Consider the following 26981-nt stretch of genomic DNA (forward strand, 5'->3'; position numbering starts at 1 on the left):
TCTCATGTGCACTTCACACTCAGCCGACGTGGAGACAGACATAAAGAGACGCTGTATACACGATCACACTCCCCAAGCGTACTCTACAAACCGGGTCTAGGTACCCTTGCCCCTGGAGGGGGGAACCGCACCCAGACCCAGGTGGTGTTACCCTTTTCCCTGCGGTGGGGAGAGGCAGACCGCCCCGACTCCACAGCAGCAGGGAGGCCCCACACCCCAGACCGCAGCCGGACGGCCAACCATGATTATTTATACGATATGCAAAAGCACATGACATACCAGAGGATATATGTACACGTTATATACGTAACCTTGTTAAACAATTTATATGCTTTTACACTACTCAGGGATTAATCTAGGAAGCGTTGGCCACAGTGTCACAATTCTCTGGTTACCTATTAATGATAAAGCATCCATTTCAGCAAAGTAAAGTTTTACTAATATTTCATGATAATAATAACTGTAAGATGTAACACCTGCAAACTGTGACTCCATGGCAAGCTAAAATACCACTGTGGCAAGGACCCAACACACACACAGAATTTCTGTGTTTGTAGCTTTTTATTGTTGCTTATTCAGCAGTTATGCTTCCTGGTTTCAGCACAGGTAACTCCAGGAGCAGCTCCTGTCATTGCCACTCCTCACATACATAGAGAAATAGAGTGATTCATTCTGGCCCACACCTGTTTCCCCTGCCACCTCGACGCCGCTCACAATTCACCATATCGCCCCTCCACTGCAGCAGGCCAGAGACCACACCCCCGCCACAATCACTAAGTGGGACACCAAATCTACTCATAACATGATTAAAAACTGAAGGCTATAAAGGCAATTCTCTCTCTCATACACACACAATTTTTGAACAAGAAACAGTTGTTTTACACACACATGACACATAACTCTATAGGCTAATATTATGCAGGTTTCAAGTCTAACTGAATAAAATAAACATGAAATAATTTCCCATGTTGAGCATTTGCACACTTTGGTCCCAGATACTATTTAATGTGAATGTGTCTATAATCATTTGTATCATTTTAAAACTGTATTCTAACGCTTCCAACTTTCTTTTTTTTTTTTTTACATTTTCTGTTTTAATTCACTATCATCATCATCATAATTATAATTACACCCATCGCAAAACATTTTCATTGTTAACTCTGACTGTGTGCAAGCTTACGTGTATGCAACTATCTTTTTGGTGTGTTTTATTGTCTTTGTTTTTATTTTATTTTATTTTATTTTTTTATTTTTTAAACTCATATCATTTAACTCTATTAAATTTAAGGAAAGAAGAGGAGAGCACAGAGATACCATATTTCAAACATAACTGTGCTTTGCTTTGTCTTGGTAATCTTGGAACTTGCCAGATGTATCTACTAGGAGCAGTCTGTGAAATTCATTAATGCAATTAAAAAATACAGCAAAAAGATATTCACCACTTCAGGTTGACAAATGAGTCAATTATCTGACCAAGGTTTGATTGCAGTGCATTCAGAGAACCATATAAGAACAAAAGTTAAAGTCTAATAAAAGAGCAGCATACTGTGAGAAAAGGAAATGGATCTCTGAATATGCAGACAAGTCTTTTATCGCTGGATATCTGCGTCTCTTCATTGATTTGAATAAAGAAAAGATAAATACTATACAAGAATTTGTGTATGAACAAAGATACCACAGTCAGTCTAAAGTACAAATGGTTTTCTTGAGTTAGTAACACTCTTGTGCTATATACAGTGGCTTGCAAAAGTATTCCGCCCCCTTGAACTTTTCCACATTTTGTCACATTACAGCCACAAACATGAATCAATTTTATTGGAATTCCACGTGATAGACCAACACAAAGTGGTGTACACGTGAGAAGTGGAACCAAAATCATACATGATTCCAATGTTCCCTCTAATTTTTCATGTGTCTGAGCGAACACACAAACTCCCTGAGCGATCCCTTGGACCACTGTGAGCAACATCAGACGTGTGCACTGTGGTCACACCAGCATCGAATCCATCCAAGTTATATGGTTTATTAAAATAATCAAATTACAGCATTTATATTTGTGTTAGACTACTTTTAATTAACTGCTTTAGCCCACAACTACAATGAAAATGTAAAAAAAATCTTGTTCATGACCTGTGTAGTATGTTAACACTATTGGAAGTAAAAATAACTTGAACTCCAATTTTGAAAACACAACTTACTTTCTTTTTTTTCTTTTTTTTATAAAGCTCTGACTTGTATTATGAGTCTGAGTCTTTGGTCTGGGAGAGATAGCTGTAACTCTCTGTCTGCAAAATACAGTATATAAAGACCAACGTTGGGCAATTAATTATATAGTTACAATTCGTATTGAAACTGCCCATATCAGTCCTTGTAACATGATTATTTCTTTTCAGAATAAATCTGAAACATGGCAGAGAAAAAAAACTGAGTTAAGTGGTTACTGTTCATTGTAAAGGGCCTGTATTTGTATAGCGCTTTACTAGTCCCTAAGGACCCCAAAGCGCTTTACACACCCAGTCATCCACCCATTCTGGTGATGGCAGCTACATTGTAGCCACAGCCACCCTGGGGCGCACTGACAGAGGCGAGGCTGCCGGACACTGGCACCACCGGGCCCTCTGACCACCACCAGTAGGAAACGGGTGAAGTGTCTTGCCCAAGGACACAACGACTAAGACAGTCCAAGCCGGGACTCGAACTGGCAACCTTCCGATTACAAGGCAAACTCCCAACTCTTGAGACACGTTCACCACAAATAAACAGCATCATATTTTTTTTCATCTGACATTAGTTTCCAATGGTCTTCATTCAAATTTCTGATTGGCTAGTGAGAAAAATTAAGCCTCTAAAGGCCACTTAAGGCTGGTTCTAAAAGCAAGTCACACCAAAATCCTATTTGTCCCACAGATTCTAATTTGGTGACCACTCAGTCTATGGGAATGTGCAAGGAATGTTTTGGGATTGGACACCTGTCTCATCTTAAAAAAAGAAACGACTTTGTTAAAACGTTACAGTAATATTGAGTACACATTTAACAGTTGGAGATTGATCATGGAACAGGAAGAAAGTTTTCCTTCGTTAAACTGAACTGCTTTCTTATCACGACTGCTGCTGATTACTTTGAATATCAAGAGTTACTTGATATCCCTGCCCTACCTGGTGCTGATTACCTGGATCAGGTGTGCTTCGCCAATAAGAAGCTACAAGGGCAGGTTAGTTAGAAAACAAGCAGGACAGCGCCCCTCGAGGACCTTAGGTTAAAAACCTGTGCTCTAAAGGCTTCATTCGCCCATCATTAACGCTGATGAAAAAGTACAAAATAAAGATGAGAAAAGAATACAAAAGGAAACTGAAAAAGAAAACCAAATCCTAAACCTAAACTGAAAAGACACTAAGGAAAACTGACATAGAACAACACGAGGGAAAGAGGACTGACACACTGACGATAGATAAAGGGAGGCCGAGACAATATATGTACAAGAGGGTGAATAGAAAAATCAAACTAATGAGGTAGGGGAAGCAAAATTAAACACAATACACAGAAGACTAGAGACTGTCAATATAAAACAGGAAGCGTGAACACTAAGACACACATATTTGACACAGACAAACACGGAGACATGACAGACTACATACAGGGGATACGAGAAATAACATTAAAGAGACCAAGATGAATAGGGCACAAGAGGGAACCAACTAAGACAAGAGGCTAAGAACTAGAAACATGAACTGGACATACTAAATTAGGAAACCACACAATAAGAATATAAAATATATTTAAACAAAAAAAAACAATTTAAAAGAAATTCATGCTTTAAATTCTCATGCGTACTTTAGTTTTCTCATATTGTGGGTGTCATCATGGATAAATTATTTTGAACGGTCAACTTGCAGATTTTCCATTGGTCATTTTTGATTTTTAAAACATTTTTAAAGTATGATTCATGAAACTGTTCATAAAACGTATGTTTTCAGAATAAAATCAGGTAATAAAATTGCGAACCAAGAGAAAAAGAGAAAGATTTTATTCCACTTTATTTAATGCAATTGATTCAAATCCTTTCAGTTCCCTTTTATCATCGGGTTATCATTATTTCCAGACATAACTTAACAGAAGATGGTCACATGATTTTCATCACACTAAGAAATTCTGTTTAGCAAGTCATAAAGAAAACAACACAGCTGTTTCAAGGCTTATCCCGAATGTGTACTGGTACAAATTCTTCACATTTTATCTCCACATTTGTTTTTTTACCTATATTAGTCCATTTTCCTCCGTTTTTGTTACACACAAAAAACTCCCACTCCATTTTTAAGGGGATATAATCATTTTTTTGGTCTTGACACAAAGCTTTTATATTTTCATCTGTTTTTGTGTGAAAAACAATGAAAGTATTGAAATTGCGTCCATCACCGTCATTTATTTTTTTCATGAGTTCATCACAATCATAAGGGCCATTCTTTTGTAGAGTGTGTTTCCTTTTGAACTCCTCATAATTCTGTGAGAGCACAGCAGCAGAGAGCAGCAGCAGCGGCAGCAGCAAAGAGGCACACTGAACCCTCATGATTCCCTTGTGAAGAAAAACAAAAGATTTTACACTTTAATGTTACCACCCTTTTCTTTTTGTGAGGCATCCGTCTCAGTTACATTTGATATAATTCAATAATTATAATAAAGCAAAACTCATAATTACATTCTTGACTAAAAATATATCAAGCACATCAGTCTGGAAAAATGAACTCTGGATCTTTGTTTAATAGCCTGTAGATCTAAAGTCAAACTACACTTGACCTTTGTCAAAAATATTGCATTCAGTTAATCTTCTGTAACAATTACTCTGAATAAAGTCACCAAACTCTCTGTAATGTTTGAATTGAGGATGTCTTTTTATTATTTATCAAGCATTTTTGATGTCGAATTAGGACACTTACCTTATTTTTCATTTGACTTGTGTGTGGTAGGTTTCTTGCAGTGGTTAGGCAAAGTTGGTCCTCTGGAGCACCAGCTCAAAAGTGAAATGCTCTGAAGATGGTGAATAGTTACAGTGAATTCATTATATAGTGTCCAGCTGATAGTCGTTTCAGTTTTAATGCAAATGTAAAATATCTGATCAGAATACCAGCAGCCCTGCACTTGTGAGACATAGTTTATACAAGATTTACATGGTAACAGAATCCACATTATGCAAGCTTATGTTTGAGTACATATCTGGACAGTTAAAGGCAGTTACTTTCCTTCACAGACAGCTCTGTGTGCAAGGTATTAAGTAATTTATCAACAAGTTTAATGAGACAAGAACACGGTGTTACCCTTGCCCATGTAATACCAGTTAGATCTGTATTGTGTCATTATGTGATTGGAAACATTTCAAGGATATAATTTCATTTTTATTAACATTGTTTTACATTACATTGTCCACAACTTGAGTATAATGGAACAAGAGAAGTGTAGCTATTATTTGGTAATGAAATAATGATGTGATCTTTATCTGACACAAATATAAACAAATGAAGTCTTCAAATCAGCTATGAAGACAATTACTTACACTGATATAATTAAATGCATTAATATTCCAGGGATTTAAAACATTTTTATTTACAGCCAAACACAATAGATGTTTGGCTGCAAATGGTGGCTTACAAAAGTATTTGGCCCCCTTGAACTTTCCCACATTTTGTCACATTACAGCCAGAAACATGACTCAATTTTATTGGAAATCCATGTGAAAGACCAATACAAAGTGGTGTACACGTGAGAAGTGAAATGAAAATCATACATGATTCCAAACATTTTTTACAAATGAATAACTGCAAGGTGGGGTGTGTGTAATTATTCAGCCCCCTTTGGTCTGAATGCAGTCAGTTGCCCATAGACACTGCCTGATGAGTGCTAATGACTAAATAGAGTGCATCTGTATGTAATCTAAGGTCAGTACAAATACAGCTGCTCTGTCACGGCCTCAGAGGTTGTCTAAGAGAATATTGGGAGCAACAACACCATGAAGTCCAAAGAACACACCAGACAGGTCAGGGATAAAGTTATTGAGAAATTTAAAACAGGCTTAGGCTACAAAAGGATTTCCCAAGCCTTGAACATCCCGCGAAGCACTGTTCAAGCGATCATTCAGAAATGGAAGGAGTATGGCACAACTGTAAACCTACCAAGACAAGGCCGTCCACCTAAACTCACAGGCTGAGCAAGGAGAGCGCTGATCAGAAATGCAGCCAAGAGGCCCATGGTGACTCTGGACGAGCTGCATTGATCTACAGCTCAGGTGGGGGAATCTGTCCATAGGACATCTATTAGTCGTGCACTGCACAAAGTTGGCCTTTATGGAAGAGTGGCAAGAAGAAAGCCATTGTTAACAGAAAACCAGAAGAAGTCCCGTTTGCAGTTTGCCACAAGCCATGTGGGGGACACAGCAAACATGTGGAAGAAGGTGCTCTGGTCAGATGAGACCAAAATGGAACTTTTTGGCCAAAATGCAAAACGCTATGTGTGGCGGAAAACTAACACTGCACATCACTGTCTAAGGAGCTTGGAAAGAAAAGCATCTGGACTTGTTTAAGTTGCTTGAAGACGTTTCACCTCTCATCCGAGAAGCTTCTTTAGTTCTAAGGGTCAAATGGTGGAGAGTTCCAGATTTAAACCCTGTTGGAGTTTCCCCCCAAAGAGGGACAAAGGACCCCCTGATGATCCTCTACCTAATCAGGGGGTCCTTTGTAGGAACGGCCCAGTCAAAGTCCAGATCTAAATCCAATCGAGAATCCTTTGCAAGATCTTTTATACTGCTGTTCACAAACGCTGTCCATCTAATCTGACTGAGCTGGAGCGGTTTTGCAAAGAAGAATGGGCAAGGATTTCAGTCTCTAGATGTGCAAAGCTGGTAGAGACATACCCTAAAAGACTGGCAGCTGTAATTGCAGCAAAAGGTGGTTCTACAAAGTATTGACTCAGGGGTCTGAATAATTACGCACACCCCACTTTTCAGTTATTTATTTGTAAAAAATGTTTGGAATCATGTATGATTTTCGTTTCACTTCTCACGTGTACGCCACTTTGTGTTGGTCTTTCACGTGGAATTCCAATAAAATTAATTAATATTTGTGGCTGTAATGTGACAAAATGTGGAAAATTTCAAGGGGGCCGAATACTTTTGCAAGCCACTGTATTAAGCTTGAGGGGGGGAAAAAAGATAGGAAAACAAGGGCTGCTGTAAAAATATTTATTAGATTTTAAAGACTGGGAGAAAAATAATGGCAGCTGCCAGTCCTAACCATCATCCTCTTAGTAGATAAAGCTATGGCATCAATTTCAAATTCAAATATTAAAATTCTATATTCCTTTGTTCTCAAGTTAACAAGATTTTCAGAAAATGTATCTCTAGGCCGGGAAAAGGTGATTGGATTACACCAGTGGTGACACAAACCGCTTGAGAGTGTGGAAAAGTGGAAGTGGTAAAGGTTGGATTTATCCAGCAGGACCTTTGAGTGGACACATGTGAGGCCATGTGAAATCTTCCTTACTGAACTTGAGGATTAGCTTCATAATGAATAATAAAAAGTGGGACTAGATGTGCTCTATCATGGAAACAGAATTATCTGCTGTTCAGCACAAAGACCGCAGCTGTTTGAGCATTTCCCAGTCAATAGATGGCAGCACCAGACAGTTCTCACAGGATGGTAGCAAGAAACTTACCGTTGGTGTCTTGATGCATGCTCAATCATCCAGGTAAGTAAAACTCCAAAAGTTGATTATGGTCATCTGGACGTAGCCTTTTGTGGGAGAAACGTTTCGTCACTCATCCAAGTGACTTCTTCAGTCTCAGCTGAGTGCAGGTTTCCCCAAATCTTATAAACAGTACATTTGCATAATGACTGAAACCAGCCCAGTGAAGGAACAATGGGCTGGGAGATCAGTTCCTTCATCATCATTATACAAATTCTCATGACCATTGATCAACAACCACTGACCAAACCCCACTGATCAATGGCCATGAGTACCATTCACAGAGAGTTAGGGAATGGCTGCAATCACAGCATTGCAAGATGGCGAAAGATGTACCCTTAGGCCCCCTGCTCGATTGAGAGATGGTATTTCCCTTTTCACGTAAATGGCGCCCTTGACTCTGCGCTCAAACCAGCATTCCTCCCTGTCCAGGATGTCTACATCCTCATCATTGAAAGAGTGTCCACTGGCCTGTAGGTGTAAATAGACTGCAGAGTCGTGGCCTGACGAGGTAGCTCTTCTGTGTTATGCCATCAACTTCGCCAGAGGTTGCTTGGTTTCCCCAATGTATAAATCCTGGCAATCCTCCTGGCACTTAACAGCATACACTTTGTTACTCTGTTTGTGTCGGGGACCCAATCCTTGGGGTGGACCAATATTTGGCGCAGCGTTTTTTGGGGTTTAAAAGCCACAGAGACCCGGTGTTTAGAAAAAATGCGTCTCACTGCTCCGATACTCCTGACACATATGGAATCACTACAGGTTTTCGTTTAGGCAGTGGTTGTCCTTCTCTCCTGGATCGGCTGGAGCTTTCTTTGGCGCCTTCCCAGCTTTGACAAAAGTCCAGCTGGGATAACCACATTTACTCAGGGCCTTCTTGATGTGATGTTCTTCTGCTTCCCTGGCCGCTGTGTCTGTGGGGATGGTGTTCGCTCTGTGTTGTAGCGTCCTGATGACACCCAGTTTATGCTCCAGTGGATGATGAGAGTCAAACCTTAAATACCAATCCGTATGCAAAGGCTTACGGTACACATCAGCTTTAGACAGCCCCCATTGCTGATGGAAATCTCACAGTCTAAGAAGGCTAACCTGCCACTTTTCATATGCTCCCCGGTGAATTTGATGTGTCGGTCCACCGAGTTAATGTGATCCATGAATTCTGGTTCTTCCTGAGATTTGATTTTCACCCAGGTGTCATCCAAATACCTGAACCAATGACTTGGTGGTGTTCTAGGGTAGGATAGCAAAGCCCTCTTTTCCACTTCTTCCATGTACAAATTGGCCACGATGGGCCAAACTGGGGAGCCCATGGCACACCCATGTTTCTGCCTGTAGAACTGACCCTTGTATGTGAAGTAGGTGGAATGAAGACACAGTTCCAAAAGCAAACACACTTGGTTGATGCTGAGAGGGGTCCTGTTGCTGAGGTTGGGGTCATCCTGTAATCTCTTACAAACTACCTTCAACGCTTCCGTGACTGGGATGCAAGTGAAGAGAGATGTAACCTCGTACGAGACCATGGTTTCATCTGCCTCCATAATGACATCTCTCACCTTCTCAACAAAATCCAAGGTGTTCTGGATGTGGTGTTCAGAGCTGCCTACCAGCGGGTTGAGGATCGAAGCCAGACACTTGGAGATGTTACAGGTGACCGAGTTGATCATACAGACAATCGGTCTTAAAGGTGCACCCTGTTTATGTATCTTTGGTAAACCATACAGACTTGGTGTAGATTCCCCTGGGTATAGCCTGTGGTATGAGGTCCGGTCGATAGCCTTGTCTTGTTCTAACTGCTTCAGACAGTCTATCACCCTCTTCCTGTAACCACTTCCTGGGTCTCGTTTCAGGGGCTCATAAGTATTTTCGTCACTGAGTAGTGACAAGATTTTCTCATGATAGTCTTTCTGGTTTAGCAATACTGTGCACCTACCCTAGTCTGCTGGAAGGATGATAATGTTTTTGTCATTACTAAGTGATGTTCGTGCCTTCCTCTCCTCCATGGTGATCTTGGATGCTGTTGGCTTTGCATTGCTGAAGCAGGCTGAAACTTTCTTCCGTAGTTGCTCTGCTTCCACTTCTGCAATATTGTTGTTTCGAATTGCTGTTTCTGTGGCTGTGATCAGTTCCACTAGCGGGATTTGTCTCAGTGTGACAGCAAAATTCAACCCTTTAGCAAGTATGTTTTTCTCTGTTTGGGTGAGCTGTCTGTCAGACAAATTCTTCACCCAGTTGTCCACATCCTCGGTGTCGCATCCTTCTCTCATCTGGCCGCTTAGGACACTCACCATATTTTTCCGATTCAAGAACTATGCATAATATTGTAGGTTCTGTTTGTGTGATCCAGAGGGTCATAATCCTGAGACTGCTTGTTATCCTGCCGAGTCCATTCAGCCATAGACAGTATAGACAGATTGTGTCTCTGTACTACTTTAATTTTTTTTTTTGGGGGGGGGGGGGGGTGCACAGATGATGTCTTTAACCCAGTTACATCTTTCACACACACTGTATCTATTATGCAGTGATGTGAAGTGGGCAAATTGGAGAACCAAAAATGCACTCTTAGATGAAAACTAAACTCAAAACTCAGCTTTATTCCTAGATTTACAAAATACAAAACCAAAAGGAAAGGAACTGGAAACTAAACTAACAGGCAGAACGCACAGCCAGGGGATAAGGGAGATTCTGACAACGAACAGAAGAGAGATGCAGACATAAGTACACACAAGGGCAAGTGAGTGAACGAACATAATCTAACTAATGGGATGGGAAAACAAGAAAGAACATGCTGCCAGGGCTGGACTAGGACCAAAAAATGGCCCTGGCAGCCCACTATGATTATTTTTTATTTTTATTTTTTATTTTTGTGTCCCGTTTGGATCTATAGCCATCAGAATTGTTGTCTTGAGGCCAAGAAAGATGCCAAGCGGATTTATTTTACCAAGTGGATCATCATGGCCTTGCCATATTGGTCCATTTGATTGACCTTTATTATAATTATGAATTTATTTTATTTTCAGTTGTAAACGGGACAGACATGACTGTGGGATAGGACAGGGGGAAAGAATGAAAGAAAGAGATGGAGAAAGAAAACCAAAGGGGAGAAGAGACTGTGAGAAGGGGGGGGGGGGGGGGGGGGGGGGGGAGAGAGAAAAAAACAAACAAACAAAAAAAACAAAACTCCTGGGTCACCTGTATGGAGAAAAAAAAAACAGAGGAGACAGCAAACAACGAAGAGCAACATAATAAGAGAAAAAAAAAAGCACCATCACAATAAACTAGCTAGCAGTAGATATCAATAGTTACTAAATAATAAACGATATTGTGCAGCACGCAAGATAGACAGCGCACAGTGTGCTTTGAGGCAGCAGCCAAGAAAGCTGTAGTCCGCGTCTGTGAATACCCATGTGTACACCTGTGTGCATACCTGTGTGGATCAGCATGCTTGCATTCCAAAGGTTTCTCCATGTAATGATCTGCTAGGGAGTGTGGGGGGCCACAGCCCCGTCCTCCAGGGTGTGAAGTGGGTATGGAGGAGATCAAAACTCCAGACATCCAGAGGCCCCCAGAACACAAGAGACCAAGGAAGACCAACAGAGGGGCAGCCGCGCCACTGTCCCAGTAAGAGCTAAGGAGAGTCCCAGATGAGGGCTCATTCAGCAGCCGCGGAGCAGAAGCCAGGGGGAGTTGCAGTGACGTGCCCGTGAGCTCCGCCGGCAGCCAGCTGTGCCTGAGTGACCGAGCCCCAGGCCGAGAGGCCGGGGGCACCCCACCTCCGAAGTGGTCCGAGTGAGCCCCAGGCTCCAGGCCCCGATAAGCGGCCGCCAAGGAGTGAGCCGGTGTGTACCTGGACGCCCACCCCCAGACACAAAGAACCACCAATGCACCGACACCTGAGGGAGTCCACCACTGGCAGGGGAAGTGGTGGTGGGTGGAGATAGGCCTCCAAACCTTGGAGGGCCTGGGGTGTCCCCAGAGAGGTGGTGTCTGATACCCAACCTGACATATAGACACAAACATACAGGCACACACAGACACAAACATCCATTCCCACCCTCATGCTCTCATGTGCACTTCACACTCAGCCGACGTGGAGACAGACATAAAGAGACGCTGTATACACGATCACACTCCCCAAGCGTACTCTACAAACCGGGTCTAGGTACCCTTGCCCCTGGAGGGGGGAACCGCACCCAGACCCAGGTGGTGTTACCCTTTTCCCTGCGGTGGGGAGAGGCAGACCACCCCGACTCCACAGCAGCAGGGAGGCCCCACACCCCAGACCGCAGCCGGACGGCCAACCATGATTATTTATACGATATGCAAAAGCACATGACATACCAGAGGATATATGTACACGTTATATACGTAACCTTGTTAAACAATTTATATGCTTTTACACTACTCAGGGATTAATCTAGGAAGCGTTGGCCACAGTGTCACAATTCTCTGGTTACCTATTAATGATAAAGCATCCATTTCAGCAAAGTAAAGTTTTACTAATATTTCATGATAATAATAACTGTAAGATGTAACACCTGCAAACTGTGACTCCATGGCAAGCTAAAATACCACTGTGGCAAGGACCCAACACACACACAGAATTTCTGTGTTTGTAGCTTTTTATTGTTGCTTATTCAGCAGTTATGCTTCCTGGTTTCAGCACAGGTAACTCCAGGAGCAGCTCCTGTCATTGCCACTCCTCACATACATAGAGAAATAGAGTGATTCATTCTGGCCCACACCTGTTTCCCCTGCCACCTCGACGCCGCTCACAATTCACCATATCGCCCCTCCACTGCAGCAGGCCAGAGACCACACCCCCGCCACAATCACTAAGTGGGACACCAAATCTACTCATAACATGATTAAAAACTGAAGGCTATAAAGGCAATTCTCTCTCTCATACACACACAATTTTTGAACAAGAAACAGTTGTTTTACACACACATGACACATAACTCTATAGGCTAATATTATGCAGGTTTCAAGTCTAACTGAATAAAATAAACATGAAATAATTTCCCATGTTGAGCATTTGCACACTTTGGTCCCAGATACTATTTAATGTGAATGTGTCTATAATCATTTGTATCATTTTAAAACTGTATTCTAACGCTTCCAACTTTCTTTTTTTTTTTTTTACATTTTCTGTTTTAATTCACTATCATCATCATCATAATTATAATTACACCCATCGCAAAACATTTTCATTGTTAACTCTGACTGTGTGCAAGCTTACGTGTATGCAACTATCTTTTTGGTGTGTTTTATTGTCTTTGTTTTTATTTTATTTTATTTTATTTTTTTAAACTCATATCATTTAACTCTATTAAATTTAAGGAAAGAAGAGGAGAGCACAGAGATACCATATTTCAAACATAACTGTGCTTTGCTTTGTCTTGGTAATCTTGGAACTTGCCAGATGTATCTACTAGGAGCAGTCTGTGAAATTCATTAATGCAATTAAAAAATACAGCAAAAAGATATTCACCACTTCAGGTTGACAAATGAGTCAATTATCTGACAAAGGTTTGATTGCAGTGCATTCAGAGAACCATATAAGAACAAAAGTTAAAGTCTAATAAAAGAGCAGCATACTGTGAGAAAAGGAAATGGATCTCTGAATATGCAGACAAGTCTTTTATCGCTGGATATCTGCGTCTCTTCATTGATTTGAATAAAGAAAAGATAAATACTATACAAGAATTTGTGTATGAACAAAGATACCACAGTCAGTCTAAAGTACAAATGGTTTTCTTGAGTTAGTAACACTCTTGTGCTATATACAGTGGCTTGCAAAAGTATTCCGCCCCCTTGAACTTTTCCACATTTTGTCACATTACAGCCACAAACATGAATCAATTTTATTGGAATTCCACGTGATAGACCAACACAAAGTGGTGTACACGTGAGAAGTGGAACCAAAATCATACATGATTCCAATGTTCCCTCTAATTTTTCATGTGTCTGAGCGAACACACAAACTCCCTGAGCGATCCCTTGGACCACTGTGAGCAACATCAGACGTGTGCACTGTGGTCACACCAGCATCGAATCCATCCAAGTTATATGGTTTATTAAAATAATCAAATTACAGCATTTATATTTGTGTTAGACTACTTTTAATTAACTGCTTTAGCCCACAACTACAATGAAAATGTAAAAAAAATCTTGTTCATGACCTGTGTAGTATGTTAACACTATTGGAAGTAAAAATAACTTGAACTCCAATTTTGAAAACACAACTTACTTTCTTTTTTTTCTTTTTTTTATAAAGCTCTGACTTGTATTATGAGTCTGAGTCTTTGGTCTGGGAGAGATAGCTGTAACTCTGTCTGCAAAATACAGTATATAAAGACCAACGTTGGGCAATTAATTATATAGTTACTTCTTCAAAAAAGTTTCTGAGTTTTGCAAACAACAAAGGTTTTTGCAGCTGTTTACCTGAAAATGCTGCCAAGGCGTTTTTTAAACAAACATTTCAAAAGTATTTACAGAACAATCAGGTGTTCTTTATCAAATTTGATGCCACACAAATTATTTGTGCCACTCCAAAAAATAATTTCTGTCCACTATGAGATAAAGGAGAACAACAGCCTGATACCTGCAGGCCTGACAACAGGAGATGTGTCACTGCTGTAACACCTGTAACATTCAGCAGTCGCCTCATTGTTCTGACACACACACAACAAAACTATTGACTACACTACACACTAATATGTAGGGATGGGTATTGATAAGATTTTCACGATTCCGATTCCATTTTCGATTCTGTTTAACGATTCAATTCTTTATCGATTCTCTTATCGATTCTTTTTAAAAAAGGAGAACATTAAGGTCGATTAGCTTAGAACTTTGTTTTATATCTTCTCTTTGAACAAGATAGAAATTTAGGAGTAACATGGCCTTACAAACCCAGCAGTGAGATCTTAAGAGATCCAGCCTATGGCTCTTCAATGTGGTGTCACAGGGACACAGGGAAAAAAATTGTAAATGTAAAATAATAAAATAAATATTCTTCTGTAGCAATAACAAAGTATAACATAAATTATTCTGTAGCAATTACACAAGAATATCCAGTAATGTCCCTGCCTACAATTAAACACATTCACTTACCGAAAATCGGGGCATCTACTGTGGCAAATGGGTGCAAGCCTTTGACCACAAACTTAGACACTGCTCGGTGACATTAGTCTATCCTGGCTTGAAAGGAGACGCTACCGGTAGACTGCAGCGAGAACTGCCAGCGAGCGCCAGCCAGAGTCTGTCTCTCTCATCATGGTCACCTACATGTACAGTAATGGCAGATAAGGCAAATCGCGCTAACATAATATGCACTGTTAGTTGATTATTTACCTGCCGCATTAACGGGAGAGGACGTGCAAACGTTACCGCTGCTGCTGGGTTGAGATTCACGAGTCCGGAGCGGAATTAAAAACACGACATTCATTTAAGGTCATCGCGTGTTTTGTGAGCAAATGCTTTTGCATATTCGTAGTGTTTCCTCCCTTAAATGAAGTATCTACTTTGCAAGTATTGCAAGTTGCCCTGTTGTCATCTGTTCTTGTAAAGTATAACCAAACTTTTTAGCGTCTGAGCCACCATGTTTCCTGCCAGGTAAATGACGCTCCGCAACGTGGTGACGTCATTCGGGGCGACTGGAATCGATAAGGGAATCGTTTGCAAAAATGGCAAACGATTCCAAGGAATTGAAACAGTGGGAACCGGTTCTCAACAAGAACCGGTTTTCGATACCCATCCCTACTAATATGTCTGTGAAGGTTCTCAGTCATTCAGGTCATCATAGTCTAAGGAGCTTGGAAAGGAAAGCGTCTGGACTTCTTGAGTTGCTTGAAGACGTTTCACCTCTCATCCGAGAAGCTTCTTCAGTTCTAAGGGTCCAATTGGTGGGGAGTCCGAGTTTCCCCCCAAAGAGGGACAAAGGACCCCTTGATGATCCTCTAACTAATCACATGAGCCAAGGTGTGAAAGCAGGTGTGGGTCCTACTCAGCCAGGGTTTCGGGTGAGCTCATTGTGAAACCTGGCCCCACCTTATCATATGATTTCCTGAGGTCAGATAGCCCAGGATGTGAGTGGGCGTTAAGGCGTTGTGAGATTATTCTGTTATCATATGTTATCTTATATCTGTAGTTAAAGTAGTTGAATTATGTTAACTGCTGTAGGTCATATAATATCCTTTAGTTTAGATGGTGTGCTGTGTATGTAGTTTAGTCCTTATTATACTTTTGGGTTAAAAGAACATAATCATTTTGTAGTTCATTAGATAAGTGTGCATCACTCTGTATCCTTGATCTGCTGTGAATGTCTTACACTGTTTTCTTGACATGCTTTACTGCTGAATCATAGAAGGAAAGGTTGTATGCAGGAGACTCTGTGTCTAGGATAGAAGAGATAGACCACATTCCACCCCACCTTTACAGAGGGCAGAGAAACAAGGAGCCGAGGTCATAACTTAGGCGCCGTGTGAGAGAAAAGAATGTGAATGTTTAGCCCTCCTCTCGTGTTAGGGTCGGCACCGACCCATTTTAAATTTCAAATGCATAAAAAAAATCACATACATTTGTTTATTGTATCAAGGCTTTTTGACTTTGTCAGGAACCTCTATTTCTATAAAATCAAACAAAAAAAAATATTTTCACTAAATTATAAAATGCCCTAGTTGAAATTATGACCTTTGTGTTGTTAGGGTCGGTTTCGACCCAGGTATAATATTATGAGTATAAAGCAATAATTAAAGCCAAAACTGAAATCATAAGTGCACTGTCAGCTAAAACACTTACAGCAAGCGCCTCTCCTAATCATATGAGCTTTAGGGGATTCTTATTTTGCATGTTTTTTGCAGTATACCTGCACAAAAACAAAACAAAATAAACACGGGCATGTGAGGTGAATTCACTATTTGAGTGGCCATTTGACTTCCAGAGTGCACATTTACAATTTGCAGCATACAAAAAATGAGAAGAAGATTCACAGTGAGCTAAGTTCAGGATCATACTTTTGGTGAAAATGAAGGAGAGGACACAGAGCAGCATAGCGATTCAGATGGGCAGGTTTCTGAGGGGGAAGACAATGTGGACTATCATCCAGAAGACACAGACACATCTGATCAGAGGTGGAGGTCGCTGGTGCTGAAGCTACTCCTGCTGAAAGATTCAAGTCCAAAAATGGTAAGATCTTTTGGAGCTCAGTACCTCATTATGTTCATGACAGGCCAGCTGCTGCAAATGTCATCAAAATGACCCCTGGAATCACAAGGTTTGCTCTGACCAAAGTCAGTGACATCAAGAGATGTTTTGAGATATTTATGCCATTGTCACTAGAAAGAATCATCATTACTATGATAAACCTTGAAGGGAAAAAAAGTCCATGGCGACATGATGAGGAATGCCTGGATGGTGTTCTTCTTGCTGGAGTGTACAGATGCTGCAATGAGGCCACTGATCGTCTATGGGATGCATCGACAGGCAGAAACATTTTCTGGGCAACGATGTCACTTCACACATTTGATATCATTTTGATTCAAGAGTCCTCAGATTTGACAACTGAGAGACCAGACCGAGGTCTGACAAGCTTGCTCCCATCAGGGATGTCTGGGAGAGATGGGTGCAGCTTCTTCCACTGATGTTCATCCCAGGGCCAGAGGTGACAGTGGATGAACGTCTTGTCCACTTTTTGAGGAAAATGCCCCTTCCGGCAATATATACCCAGTAAGCCAGGGAAAAACAGCAGAAAAATCTGGGAAGCCTGTGATGCAAAAACCAACTATGCCTGGAATGTACAGATTTTCACAGTCAAAGCTGCGAGTGGCACCCCTGAGAAGAAACAATGAAAATGTGTGGTCCTCCATATGACCACTGGACTGCAGGATCACAATATCAGCTGTGATATTTTATTTTATTTTTTACCAGATATGACCTCGGACAAGAACTTCACAAAGGAAACTGAGGTGAAGCTGTATCATTGGGAAGTGATAAAAAGCCCACAATTACCCACGGCTATAACCAAAACAAAGGAGGAGTGGACTTTTTCTTTTTTTCAGTTTATATTAAAGGTCTACTGCTGAAAAAAAAAAAAAACTTTTTTTGTCTTTTCTTGATGTAAATGTCTATGGGTCAGAATTGACCCGTAACACCATAGATGTCATTTTAGTTATTAATCTTAAAATGAAAAAAATCAATAAAACAGATTTATTTAAGAGATGTGTCCTATACCCCTCAGTAATACTCAGGTAACACAGAAAACTTGTATTTATTAATATGATTCTCTTGAGGTTAATTTTACTTTTTTTTTTTTTTTTATTGAAATCGAGGGGTATAGTGACAAAAAAAGACCCAGATGCCCACACCAAAAGTATTAAAACCAACATTTTCATGGATAAGGAAGCCTAACAAGGTAACCAAGAGACGAGAAACAAATTGGATGATAACTTATTGTTTTTAGTATATTTTATAGCTGATTTAATTCACGGGTCAAAACCGACCCGCTAACATAAGAGATGATAACAGAAAGCTAACACGAGAGGAAGGTTAGGCTTTTACGACTAGGTGAGGGCCACTAGAGGCTATAAGAAGCTGTGTAACCCGTCACCATTTCAAGACGTGCTGCAAGCACCTCTCCCGTCCGGACGTTCTTATGCTCTTAAGTGTTTAATTGTATGGAAATAAAGTATTGTTGATTGAGCATTTATACACCGAGTATTGTCCTTCCTTCAGCCCAAAGATTAAAAGAATTGGGAGTTTTCAACAGCGTCTGGGAAGGGATCTCAAAACAGGATTATAGATGGCAGACAGTTGGTGTCGTAGACCACTGCCTCTGTTCAAAGATGGTCGCTCACAGTGGACGTAAATGGCTTCTTTCACTCCTCTTTCAAACCATCTGTCCTCTCTGTCCAAAATGTGAACGTTGGCATCCTCGAAAGAGTGTCCTTTATCCTTTAGCTGCAGATGAACTGCTGAGTCTTGTCCTGTGGAGGTGGCTCTTCTATGTTGTGCCATGCGCTTGTGAAGTGGCTGTTTGGTCTCTCCAATGTAGAGGACTGGGCATTCCTCGCTGCACTGTACAGCATACACCACATTGTTAAGTCTGTGTTTTGGCGTTTTATCTTTCGGGTGAACCAGTTTTTGTCTGAGCGTGTTGCTGGGTCTGAAATACACTGGGATGTCATGCTTGGAGAAAACTCTCCTGAGTTTTTCTGATACACCGGCTACATAGGGGATGACAATGTTGTTGCGTCTGTCCTTCTTATCCTCCCTCGCTGGTGTCTGTGCCTCTTTGCTGACTTTAAGGACGCCCATTTAGGATAGATAACTTTCATTTGTGATAAAGCACATAGTTAGGGCTGGATCAGCTGTCCCTGAATCCTCCCTTAGTTATGCTGCAAAAGGCTGCTGGGGGATTCCCATGATGCACTGAGTGTTTCTTCTGCAGTCAAATGTTTCACTCTGTTCTTACACACAACTCTGCATTTAATTATTAGTTATTATTAATACTTGTTTCTCTTACACACTGTGTCTTTGTCTTGTCTTCCTCCCCTCACTGCCAACCAGTTGCAGTTTTTCTCACTTTCTTCGAATCTACACCCACTACGCCATATTGACAAAGTCTAATATATGGTGCCGTTGATTAATCATTCACTCATTTGACTTTAGAGATACCTGAAGCTTTAAAATAAGAAAGGATAAAATGGATCAGCAGGGAGAGGAAAACACAAGTATGTATTCTTTTAACCTCTATAGAGACATTATAGGTACATGTTTATATGATGTGCAAGAAACAGCACAGTTTGTGTATCAGTGAATTATGAGTAGTTCAACTTCAGGAAGTTTCATCCTGGTTAAACCTCATAAAAAACGTCCACCACCACTTTATGAAGCAGCCGGCTAAGAAAAAACAAACAAACAACTTTTAACTGCCATAAATGTAAATTATGTCAGTTTGTTTAATTTATTGTGTTCATTTATGTTATTTATTTTCTTTATTTATTGTTCCTTTTGGGGTAGGAACTAAGGTTCATTCTGTGTTGCACACAGGCCTTTTTAAGTGACGTAAAGGGAAGTAAAAGGCATGTGCAAGAAGCTAAGTTAATAAGTTAACTAAGGCAGAAGAAGGAATAAATAAGCAGTTTAAAGTAAAAGAAAGCTGCAAAGAAGAAGAAATTGGGAATTATTTTTGTTAAGTTTTGTTCCTGAAGCGGACTCATTCCCTCACGGTTACGTGCAGCCAGCGAGGTACGTTAACTGTGTTTGTTTATCGCGTATTTGTTAACTTGGGTTTAAATGTTTATTTGTAATATTTATGTTGGTCATTCTGTACTTTTATGTAATAACAGTTTGACGGTGGATTTTATGGTGTTTCTGAGGAGAAGTGTGACAGAAGAATAAATCCATCTGTGAATGAAGAACCGTGGTGTCGTGTATTAACTGGAGGGAGTGATAGTCAAACTCGGACCTGCCCAGACTCGCCCTATCAGCGCAAATTCGACAGCTCATCAAGACGGGAACACAGATAAGCCACTGTTTAGGACACACAGGTTCATAAGGTTTTCATGAAGAAGTCTATAAGCCAGACTCTAAAGTTTTTGGTCTGAAAAGTAACACAAGAGTTGGAAACTAAAAGGAACTGTGTATAGCCTGGCAGCCACGCTGTTTCACGTATATGAATGTGCATTTACGTAAGAGATGTAAATTCATGTTCAGCTGAATAATTATAGTTGGCTCTGAAAGGGCAGAAGTAAACTTTGTACATTTTGACAGAAATTCAGTTTGTATTTATGGTTCAGTGTCTTTTAAGAACTCTGTTAAGTGTACTTACTCTGTAATATTCTACATGTATGGGCTAATTTGAATGAGAGTGACTTCATTTAGTTAAGCTCATTCTTTCAGTATTCACAAATGTTGTTGCAGCTTGCTCTTCTATGCTGCCTGTGTATATTTGTGTCTAAATAATCAAAATGTCACATACAAGTAAAGAAGCTCAGGGTGCAGTAGCTGCTCCGGAAGAAGAGACTGAGTTAGAACAGACAGGTGAATCAAATATCGGGCAAAATATAGCACCACCTGAAGAGCCTCGTAGAAGTGAAAGAGCCCGAACATTAACAGAAAAAGGAAAAGAGTTTCAGAAAGAGCAAATCAAAGGGCTATTGCTTCGCTTTGACAGCAAATATGAACGATGGAAAGCTCTGATTAAGGTAGCTAAAAGATCTGTATTAAAACAGGATCCTAGTGACATCCTACAAGAACACATCACCAGTATTCAAAGGGAATTATCTGAGTTGAACATTGCTTATGATGATTACAGAAGAATTGATCAACCAGCCCATGACATGCGTCGCAAGATGGATAACTGCATCTCGATCACAAAGACTGTAGTACAAAATGCTCAATCTGAAATGCAGGGAACAGCGGAGGAGTTGATTTGGCCAGATAATAGTTCTGTATTCTCATCGTCAGCCTCCAGTGTTTCACTTCCTGCCTCTAATGGTTCTAAAGCTTCTTCTATTCACTCAAACGTATCTTCACTTAGAAGACAAGAAGCTGCTGCCGAGTATGCAGCTACACAGGCTGTACTGCAGATTATGGCTGAACAAGAGGGCCACGAAGAGAAACTGCAAAACCTTGAAGCTGAAGAGAGGTTGATCATTGCAGACCAAGAAGCAGCAGCATTAGCTCGTCGTCTTGAAGGAGAAAGGGAAGAAACTGAACGTAGGCTAGAAAGAGAGAAACAAGAGGCTGCTCTCTTAAAGAAACAGCAAGAAGAGAATGCTGCAAGAAGAAGGTCTGTAGAAAACCTAAAGAGAGAACTTGAGCGTTTGGAAAATTTGAAAAGGCTGAATGCAGCCAAAGCAAGGCTTCAAGTATATGATGAGAGTGAGCTCAGTCCAGCCCAAGGGAATGCTGCACAGAGCCTGGATCTACATAAGGTTATGCAGCCACTCAATCAGGTGAAGACTGAGGACCAGCACTCACAACCACCAAAGGATGCAGTGCTAACACATGTGCTCCACGATAGCACAGGAGAGCTCGTGAAGGTCTTAGCTGAGGCTATATCAGCAAATAGGCTACCCATTCCAGAGCCCACAGTTTTTAGTGGTGATCCACTCAAGTTTAATCATTGGAAGTCATCCTTCCAAACTCTTATTGAAAAGAAAAACATTCCAAGCTCGGAGAAAATATTCTTCCTCCAGAAATATGTTGGAGGAGCAGCTAGAGAGGCATTAGAAGGTTATTTTCTGATTGGTTCAGATACTGCATATGTTGCTGCATGGGAACTCCTCAATGAGCGATACGGCCAGCCTTTTATGATTGCCAAAGCCTGCCGAGACAAATTACATGCCTGGCCAAAGATAGCATCAAGAGAGAGCGCTGACTTAAGGAAATTTGTGGACTTTTTACGCAGTTGTGAATGTGCCATGGCTCACAATGAGAGTCTGCGTATTCTTGATGATGGCATTGAAAACCAAAAACTGACAGCCAAGTTGCCTGATTGGTTAAGCAGCAGATGGAACCGAAAAGCCACACAGTATCAGCTGGAGCATGGAAGGTTCCCAGATTTCAAGTATTTCGTAACTTTCCTGACTTTGGAGGCTAGTATTGCTTGTAACCCTGTTACATCTTACTATGCTTTGCGGCAAGGGGAGCCAGAAAGGACAAGATCTAAACCTCAGAATGTAGTGACCTCTAAGAACCAAGCAGCAAATGCAAGGATTTTTACAACTAACACCACTGAGAAGAGCATAAGCACATGTATGTTTTGTAAGAAAACAGGGCATGTCTTGCACAAGTGCCGTAGACTAACTGCAAGGCCAGTTGCTGACAGAGTGAAGTTCATACAAGGTGAGAAACTGTGCTTTGGCTGTTTGAGTCCTGGCCATCAATCGAAGCATTGCAGCAACCGGATGGTCTGCGACACCTGCTCAAAGCGCCACCCCACATGCTTACATGAGGGTCGCTCAAAGCAAAAGGAAAATGACCAGACAAGTTGCAGTAAAGAAAGAAAGCCACAATCGCCGCAAGACACCACTCACGAAACCACATCCAATAGAGTTGTGCATGATGGTAACAGTGCTCAGACTTCAGCAATAGTTCCTGTTTATGCATCAATGCCAAGTGATTCAAACAAAGAAGTCCTTGTCTATGCTCTGTTAGATTCACAAAGTGATTCTTCATTCATTCTTGAAGAAGTGGTAGATGCTCTTGATGTTAATGCAGAGCCAGTCAAGTTGAAGCTGTCTACAATGTCTTCCAAGGAGACAATTGTACCATGCAAAAGACTCAAAGGTCTACAAATAAGAGGGTTATCTTCTTCTAAGAAGATCACAGTGCCAACGGTCTACACTCGTGAATTCATACCTGCCAATCGTACACACATTCCAACACCAGAGACTGCAAAGGCATGGCCTCATTTAGAGCATCTTGCGGAACACATTGCCCCGCCGAAGAAATGTGAAATCGGTCTTCTTATCGGGTATAACTGTCCACAAGCACTAATGCCTAGAGAAGTTGTATGTGGTGAGGACAACCAGCCCTTCGCACAGAAAACTGACGTAGGCTGGAGCATAGTGAGCTATGGTGATCCAGGTGAACACTACAGTGATGCAATAGGAGTAAGTCACCGCATCATTGTAAAGCAAGTGACCCCTGAACCCAAAGTAACAAGTAAGTTGAAGAGCGAAGTTCATTATGTTTGCAAAACAAGAATTAAGGAGATGACTGCTCCAGAAGACATACTTAAGGTGCTGGAATCTGACTTCAGTGAAAGGCTTGGAGAAGAGACAAATCTCTCGCAAGAAGATCTCCGGTTTTTGACTAAAATGAAAGAAGAAATTAAGCACAAAGAAGACGGACATCTTGAAATGCCTCTGCCTTTTAAACAGAGCAGGCCAGAGCTACCAAATAACAAGCCAAGTGCTGTTCAACGCCTCATGTGCTTGGAAAAGAAGCTCAAGAGAGACCAGAAATATCGGAGAGACTACATGAACTTCATGGAAGACATTATCAGTCGTGGTGAAGCAGAAAAGGTCCCAGAAAAAGAGCTTGATAAACGATCAGCTTGGTATATTCCCCACCATGGCGTATACCACCCTCAAAAGCCAGAGAAACTGCGAGTGGTCTTTGATTGCTCGGCAAGATTTCAAGACATGTCATTGAATGACTACCTTCTTACAGGGCCAGAGCTCACAAACACCTTGGTGGGAGTTCTTTGTAGATTTCGAAAGGGCCCAGTCGCTATTATGTGTGATGTGGAACAAATGTTTCATCAATTCCATGTAAAGCCTGAAGACCAAGACTACTTGAGGTTCTTATGGTGGGAGAATGGTGATCTTGAGTCTCCGCCATCAGTTTTTCGGATGAAAGTCCATTTGTTTGGAGCAGCTTCCTCACCTGGCTGTGCCAATTTTGGACTTAAACATCTAGCCACAGAAGGTCAAGATCGATTTAACCAAAGCACTGTCAAGTTCATCCGAAGAAATTTTTATGTTGATGATGGACTGGTGAGTGTAAGGTCTGATGCTGAGGCAATCAAGCTGATCAAGGAAGCAAGAGAGCTTTGCAGCACAGGCAAGCTTAGACTACACAAGTTCATTTCCAGCAGCAAGAAGGTATTGGAGTCAATACCAAAGGAAGAGTGTGCAGACAGTGTCAAAGAACTGGACATAGATTTAGGGGAGCCACTCCTAGAAAGAGCACTGGGCGTGCAATGGTGCGTATCCTCTGATGACTTTCAGTTCAGAGTAACTGTCAAGAAACACCCAATGACGAGAAGGGGAGTGCTATCCACAGTAGCTTCCATCTACGATCCTTTGGGTTTCGTAGCACCGTTTGTTTTGCGTGGGAAGTTGATCTTGCAACAGTTGAGTCGAGAGAAAGCTAGTTGGGATGAACCACTTTCAGAGGAGTGCAGATCACAGTGGCAGTCATGGTTACAAGATCTCCATAACTTGTGTCAAGTAAAGATTAAGAGGTGCTACATACCAGCAAGCTTCATAGATGTCAAGCAGTACAAGTTACATCACTTCTCAGATGCTAGCTTCACAGGTTATGGGGAGTGCACTTATCTAAGAGCAGTGGACTCTAATGGCAGCGTACACTGCTCACTTGTCATGGGGAAAGCACGTGTTGCCCCCACTAAGGTCACAACAGTTCCAAGGCTTGAGTTGTCTGCAGCAGTGGTTGCTGCGAAGATGGGTGCCATCTTAAAACATGAGCTCGAAATAGACAACCTTAAGGAATATTATTGGACTGATTCAAAGGTTGTTCTTGGGTACATTAATAATGATGCCAGACGCTTTCATGTTTTCGTGGCAAATAGGATCCAGAGAATCAAAGCCACCACAGATGTCAACCAGTGGTATCATGTGCAGTCCGAAGACAATCCGGCGGACCATGCTTCGAGAGGGTTATCGGCAGATCGGCTCGTTGCTTCAAATTGGTTCACTGGCCCAGACTTTCTGTGTGAAAGGGAGCTACCCACAAGAGATGCTAAGGTGGGAGAGGTTAGTGATACTGATCCAGAACTTCGAAGGGCTCAGGTGCTCAACACCAGCGCAAGGATAAATAGAACATTGTTGGACCGCCTGACTAAGTTTTCTGACTGGAAAAGAGTTGTTAAGGCTATTGCTTGTCTTAAACGTCATGCTAAGCAAGTTAAGGGTCTTAGTCCCAAACTCAATGGAAGTACAAGTGTTGAGGAAAGACAACAAGCTGAACTTTTCCTAATCAGATTGGTCCAAACAGAAGTATTCAGCAGTGAAATCAAGAATTTACAGCAATCCAAGGACGTAAAATCCAAAGACAAAGCAAACAAGCTATGCAAATTAAGTCCATTTTTGGATGAGCAGGGTGTGCTGAGAGTAGGCGGACGCTTAACAAGAAGTGATCTTCATACACATGTTAAACATCCTGCTATTCTGCCAAAAACAAGTCACGTGTCTTCTTTATTGATCAAGCATTATCATGAGAAAGTACAGCATCAAGGAAGAGGTATGACTGTAAATGAGTTGCGATCTAATGGGATATGGGTCATTGGATGCAGCAGTGCAGTTGCCTCACATATCTTTAAGTGCGTCACATGCAGAAAGTATAGAAGGAACACACAAGATCCAAAAATGGCAGACTTGCCAGAGGACAGAATGGAAATGACCCCTCCATTCACATATTGTGGCATGGATTGCTTTGGACCATTCTATGTGAGGGATGCAAGAAAGGAACTGAAGAAGTATGGTCTTCTCTTCACTTGTATGTGTTGCAGAGCTGTACATATCGAAATGCTTGATGACCTCAGTTCAGATGCCTTCATCAATGCATTGCGCGTATTCATTGCAATACGTGGGAATGTAAGGCAGTTGAGATGTGATCAAGGTACCAACTTTGTGGGTGCAAAAAGAGAGTTCATGGACTCAATGAAGAACTGGGATCATGAGCAGGTGAAGGAATATGGCTGTGAGTTTGTAATGAATCCCCCATCATCAAGCCATATGGGAGGAATTTGGGAGAGGCAAATAAGGACAATCAGAAGTGTTCTAACAGCAATTCTTGATCAGTCTGCTAAAAGACTTGACACCGCCTCACTTAGGACTTTTTTGTATGAAGTGATGGCTATTATAAATAGCAGACCGCTGACAACAGAGCACCTGAATGATCCAACAAGTCTTGAACCGCTCACACCAAATCACATTCTTCTGATGAAGTCTAACATCATATTGCCACCTCCGGGTCAGTTCGTGAGTCAAGATTTATACCTGCGTAAGAGATGGCGTCAGGTGCAGTTCTTGGCGAATGAGTTTTGGACAAGGTGGAGGAGGGAGTACCTTCTTAAGCTCCAGCAAAGACAGATATGGCATGGGGATAAAAGGAACACCAATGTCAATGACATTGTTATTCTTCAAGAGGACAGTGCTCCGCGAAATCACTGGAGACTAGCAAGAGTCACGGAGGTGTACCCCAGCTCTGATGGAAGGGTCAGAAAGGTAAAGCTGTTGGTTAGTGACTCAACTTTGGACAAACAGGGAAAACGCACAACTAGGCCAGTTTATCTTGAAAGGCCAGTGCAAAAAATAGTACTACTTGTTGAAGCAGAATAAGCATGTGTTAAACTAAATGCTTATAACTTGAAGATGCAAATCTGTGAAGAAATCTCAAGTTGAGATTTGGTGGGAGTTTAACTGCCATAAATGTAAATTATGTCAGTTTGTTTAATTTATTGTGTTCATTTATGTTATTTATTTTCTTTATT

The 26981-nt window shown here is 41.3% G+C and overlaps 1 protein-coding gene and 1 long non-coding RNA gene across 2 annotated transcripts in view; one reads left to right on the forward strand and one right to left on the reverse strand.

Moving 5' to 3' along the window:
• LOC146673433 (uncharacterized) overlaps positions 1–15478 on the reverse strand; it is a 461960-nt gene extending 446482 nt beyond the window's left edge. Inside the window, exon 1 of the long non-coding RNA XR_014910515.1 lies at positions 15086–15478. This is a non-coding gene — a long non-coding RNA (uncharacterized LOC146673433). The remainder of the gene's footprint in view (positions 1–15085) is intronic.
• A 4343-nt stretch (positions 15479–19821) lies between these two features.
• LOC146673445 (uncharacterized) lies at positions 19822–26021 on the forward strand. Its single transcript, XM_085400956.1, has 3 exons — positions 19822–19978; positions 20080–25242; positions 25998–26021. Exons 2-3 carry the CDS (start codon positions 20701–20703, stop codon positions 26019–26021), a joined length of 4566 nt encoding a protein of 1521 aa, XP_085257082.1. The 5' UTR covers positions 19822–19978; positions 20080–20700.
• The last annotated feature ends 960 nt before the right edge of the window (positions 26022–26981 follow it).

The sequence above is a fragment of the Rhamphochromis longiceps genome, linkage group LG3, assembly GCF_057381845.1.
Source record: "Rhamphochromis longiceps isolate RC_006_pf linkage group LG3, R_longiceps_female_GT1.1, whole genome shotgun sequence".
Lineage (NCBI taxonomy): Eukaryota > Metazoa > Chordata > Actinopteri > Cichliformes > Cichlidae > Rhamphochromis > Rhamphochromis longiceps.

What these genes read in the sequence shown, in the direction of transcription:
- LOC146673445 (XM_085400956.1), top strand. Translation starts at nt 20,701, where the DNA reads ATGTCACATACAAGTAAAGAAGCTCAGGGTGCAGTAGCTGCTCCGGAA. An exon ending in GAGATGCTAAGGTGGGAGAG is followed by an intron (nt 25,243 to 25,997) that starts GTTAGTGATACT and finishes TATGTGTTGCAG; the next exon opens with AGCTGTACATATCGAAATGC.